The sequence below is a fragment of the Cebus imitator genome, unplaced genomic scaffold, assembly GCF_001604975.1.
Source record: "Cebus imitator isolate Cc_AM_T3 unplaced genomic scaffold, Cebus_imitator-1.0 Scaffold293, whole genome shotgun sequence".
NCBI lineage: Eukaryota > Metazoa > Chordata > Mammalia > Primates > Cebidae > Cebus > Cebus imitator.
The window spans coordinates 1,757,217-1,762,344 of NW_016107608.1; the positions used below are offsets into that span (position 1 = coordinate 1,757,217).

At 45.7% G+C, this 5,128-nt stretch overlaps 1 protein-coding gene across 1 annotated transcript; it reads left to right on the plus strand.

Moving 5' to 3' along the window:
• The first annotated feature begins 1,043 nt into the window (after nucleotides 1-1,043).
• PRMT6 (protein arginine methyltransferase 6) lies at nucleotides 1,044-5,122 on the plus strand. Its single transcript, XM_017502182.2, has 2 exons — nucleotides 1,044-2,308; nucleotides 4,573-5,122. The coding sequence occupies exon 1, from the start codon at nucleotides 1,123-1,125 to the stop codon at nucleotides 2,248-2,250; it is 1,128 nt and encodes a 375-aa protein (XP_017357671.1). The 5' UTR covers nucleotides 1,044-1,122; the 3' UTR covers nucleotides 2,251-2,308; nucleotides 4,573-5,122.
• The last annotated feature ends 6 nt before the right edge of the window (nucleotides 5,123-5,128 follow it).

Genomic DNA, 5,128 nt, shown 5'->3' on the forward strand with positions numbered 1-5,128 from the left:
ACACACGTATATACACATAGCGAGAGAGAAATACACCTAGCAATGAGTTTGCTTTGATCACACGGCTCTTTAGTTTGCACTTTTCAGGATTTAACTCTTGAGTGAGCCACACAGAATTATCAGAGCAGAGTTGAAAGCCAAGTAACTATTCTTCTAACGTAATTCTTCCCCAACTGCAACGAAGATTCACTAGTGGGTGAATAGGCAATTGAAGGCCAGAATTCTATTACTTGCCCTAAATCACTCAACTAATTAGTGGTCATACTGGAATCAGAACCAAGGTTTTGTACTGCTAGGTTTTTATTTTGTTACATTTGCACCCTAACTCCACTGAAAACAGAAAAGAGTAATGCGTAGCGCAATTTCTAAATTGCCACATCTGGAGCACTTTAAGAGCTACAGTTGTCCTGGTAAGGTGGTAGTGGGTGGATGGTGCCACCATGGTGGCTGGAATAAAACCAAGGTGTTAGGTTGGGCGTGGTAGCTCACGCCTGTAATCCCAACACTTTGGGATCCCAAGGAAGGCGGATCACCCGAGATCAGGAGTGCGAGACTAGCCTCACCAACATGGAGAAATCCTGTCTCTACTAAAAATACAAAATTAGCCGGGCGTAGTGGTGCACGCCTGTAATCCCAGCTACTCGGGAGCCTGAGGCAGGAGAATCTCTTGAACCCGGGAGGGAGGCGGAGGTTGCGGTGATCCGAGATCGTGCCATTGTACTCCAGCCTGGGCAACAAGAGCGAAACTCAGTTTCAAAAACCAAACAAACAAAAAAACCAAAGGTGAAGATGAGTTGAGCAGAGAAAGGTGGATTATTAGTCTCCAGTGGGCGTGTCGACTTCAGGAAGGGAGTGAAAGCAACAAAGTGATAAGGGTTGGAGGGGGAATGAAGGGATCTCAGAATGTGGGTATGGTGGGTGGGAAAGGGATGCCAGGACACCGGAAGAGCAGTACAAAACAGCTCCCGTGGACAGGCGCCGGAGACATTCCGGCCCTCCGGTCAGGCGACCCCGCAGGAAGTGGGAAGGACGAGAGTGCACTACAAGTCCCAGAATCCCCCGTTTCCTGGAGCCCGCGCCGTGGCGCGCTACGCACGCCGGGAGCCGGCCGAGACGGCCAAGATGTCGCAGCCCAAGAAAAGAAAGCTTGAGTCGGGGGGCGGTGGCGAAGGAGGGGAGGGAACTGAAGAGGAAGATGGCGCGGAGCGGGAGGCGGCCCTGGAGCGACCCCGGAGGACTAAGCGGGAGCGGGACCAGCTGTACTACGAGTGCTACTCGGACGTTTCGGTCCACGAGGAGATGATCGCAGACCGTGTCCGCACCGATGCCTACCGCCTGGGCATCCTGCGGAACTGGGCAGCACTGCGAGGCAAGACGGTACTGGACGTGGGAGCGGGCACCGGCATTCTGAGCATCTTCTGTGCCCAGGCCGGCGCCCGGCGCGTGTACGCGGTAGAGGCCAGCGCCATCTGGCAACAGGCCCGGGAGGTGGTGCGGTTCAACGGGCTGGAGGATCGAGTGCACGTCCTGCCGGGACCGGTGGAGACTGTGGAGCTGCCGGAGCAGGTGGATGCCATCGTGAGCGAGTGGATGGGCTACGGACTCCTGCACGAGTCCATGCTGAGCTCCGTCCTCCACGCGCGAACCAAGTGGCTGAAGGAAGGCGGTCTTCTCCTGCCGGCCTCCGCCGAGCTCTTCATAGCCCCCGTCAGCGACCAGATGCTGGAATGGCGCCTGGGTTTCTGGAGCCAGGTGAAGCAGCACTATGGTGTGGACATGAGCTGCCTGGAGGGTTTCGCCACGCGCTGCCTCATGGGCCACTCGGAGATCGTGGTGCAGGGACTGTCTGGCGAGGACGTGCTGGCCCGGCCGCAGCGCTTTGCTCAGCTAGAGCTCTCCCGCGCTGGCCTGGAGCAGGAGCTGGAGGCCGGAGTGGGCGGGCGCTTCCGCTGCAGCTGCTATGGCTCGGCGCCCATGCATGGCTTTGCCATCTGGTTCCAGGTGACCTTCCCTGGAGGGGAGTCGGAGAAACCCCTGGTGCTGTCCACCTCGCCTTTTCACCCGGCCACGCACTGGAAACAGGCGCTTCTCTACCTGAACGAGCCGGTGCAAGTGGAGCAAGACACGGACGTATCAGGAGAGATCACGCTGCTGCCCTCCCGGGACAACCCCCGTCGCCTGCGCGTGCTGCTGCGCTACAAAGTGGGAGACCAGGAGGAGAAGACCAAAGACTTTGCCATGGAGGACTGAGCCTTGCCTTTTCTTTCAGCTACCTCCCAAGGCAGAGAAAGGGAGATCCCACGTGCAAGTAGGGGAAATATCTGTCTCCCTTTTCCCTCATAGCCTCTGGGGAGGGAGAGTGACTTCATTCTCCATTTGAAGAGATTCTTCTGATGATGTTTATTTAGGAAGTGATCCCCCTCAACAACGGATACAGCGTGCTTATTATTGAGCTTTTAAGCCTCAAAAGCATGTAGTACCAAGCACTTGTATTTCCGTATATTTTGTCTCGCAGGGGAGGGAAAGGGGAAGAACACGGATGAAAATATCAGTTTTTGAAGGGTCCATGCACATCCCTGACATCTCACACCTTATCTATGTCTGAAGCTGGGGAGAAAGGGTTCATTTAGACTTCATAAATTTCCAATACGACTTTAGTACCTCTCCAGAGCCATATTTTCTCAGTCTGAATTAATTCCCCATTCCTAGGTGCCTGTGGGCTATGGTACTTCTTCCTCATTGTTTTCTAAGTAAACTTTACTACTGGTAATGAAGGGGAAGGCTATGAGGAAGCAGTTTAAACAGCCCCGTTCTCACACACACATAGGGTGCTAAAGTTGATGAACACATTAATCCATTAAGTAAAATACTATTTGTAAAGCATACCTAAGAAACTCAGAAGGTGCATTTAGGAGAAAGAGACCGGAAAGAGAAATAGTACGGATTTTTTAAAATTCTTGTCTCTACTATTACAACCAAAATATATATATATATATTTCATGTATGTCCCATAAATATTTTTTTAATTCTTATAAAACAGGCTGGTAGAGGAGGTTTCTGAGCCTAGCCCAAGGGCTTATTCATCACTATGGGTAAATTATTTAAACTCAATTAAGGAAAATATTTTCCCAGCTAGAAGAAATGTACTCATTCTCATTTAAACTCTCTCATTTGGAGGGATCATGTGAGTTGGCCTACTTAAAACTAGTGAAAGTTACCTTTTTTTTCTCTCTCTGTTTCACGCAGCCAAATGTGAAAGTTGTGAGTTTTAGGAAAATCACTTGTAATAAAGTGTAAATCGTATTATCAAATTTATTTTGCTGTTTTCCTCCTTATCCCTGTAGTAAATAAAACATTGACATTCTCACGTTTTGTAGATGAAGTAAAAGTCTTGTGTGCTATCTATGAGTTATAATGCTTTTGCCTTTTTAACATTATCAGTTCTTAAGTGTTACAACCTCTTCAGAATATAACTTCAGGACAATTCAAACAATGCTTAATGTATGGTTTTTGAGCTGCTGTATGCTAAGAAAATAGGTGTGAAAAACTGGTGTTCTGAAATAGCCTAATGTTTATTGTAATTCTGAGTTTTCTGCCTTTTTATTCATCGCATATTAAAGTATTAGAATATTATAACTAATTTGCTAAAATTTGATGGTGTATAACACAAGATCTTCCATCATGGAGACATACATGTACAAAATTATCAATTTGCAAGATAATTGAGTAGCAATCAGTACAATGATAATTTCACCATTTTCATACTAAGATAGTTAACATCTCATGGAAGAGGTATAGTCATGGCACGCTAGGCTTGACTTAAGCTAGAAGGGAAAAAATAACTCCTAGGATCTTCTATATTTTAAACATTTCTTTAGAGATTTAATGTGTGATTTTGAGTAGGTTTCTGCTGCTTTGGTTTGGTTTTTGAAAAAAGGTGTTTTAACAGTCCTTTTACTGAGTGACAAATGAAAACATTCTTCCAAATTCTATTTTTTATATATTTTATAAATATAAATACTGTAGAGTTATCCTTACCAGTATAAGCACATTAAAGGAACTTCAGTTAAAACTTTGAGGGACTATAGAAGTAAAGGGTACGTATTCCATAGTTAAAGTAAGCTTCAGGATTTTTATTACTCCTTCCCAAAAGAAAAATGAATTATAAAAATACAGCTATTGAAGCAATTAGTCAAGAGTTAGCATAATGTAATTAGACTCTGGAGCCAGACAGCGGATAGTAGAACTTAGGCCACTCTGTGACCTTGGGCAAAATACTAATACTTAAACAGCTTTTTTTTCTTCCACTCTATCCTCATGTGTCTATGATGTAGATACTATTGTTATCTCCATTTTGATATAACACCATTTTGACTATGGAGATAACAATAGTACCTACATCATAGACATATGAGGATAGAATGCGTTAATTTATGTGACTACATAATGTCTGGTATGTAATAAGATTGCAAGTCGTCAGTGGTATAATTATGGAAAAGTCATAAACCTGGAGCACTTGGATGCATGCAAAATGTGTCAGAATAAATACTCAACATTTTGGTTTTTTTACAGGTATTGTGCAACAGTATGTGGTTGTACGTGAGGAGCAATGTATGACACTGTACACCAAATGAGTCAAAGGGAATTCAAGACCTTAGGAGTGAGGACACTTCCAGAAGGATGAAGGTGTAAGACGCATCAACATCTAGGTACCGTCCAGTCTGTCGATATGGACTGGTACTGATTGCTTGGTGCCACTGCTCTACAAGTAGGAACTACCAGGCCCAAAGGAGAGGAAAACATGGTAAAGTTCGACCTACTTCCCTCAAACAACTTACATTTATTTTGTGAAAATTTCCAAATATTTTCATTAATTCATTGGACCAATGGACATTTTCCCAACAGTTAATCAAACGTGGCACTCTCAGTCCACCAGAAAACTGACTTCTCAACACAATAGCAAAGGTAGATAAAGCCATAGGTGCCTGGTGCTGAGGCATCTGATGAGGTTCAAAGTGGACAGAAGGAGTTTTAAAGACAGACACCTCCAGCAAACAACACTGGCTAACGTTCTGCTTATAGCCAGCCCTGTTAGCATCTTCACACTTTGTACCACCCAATGCTGAGG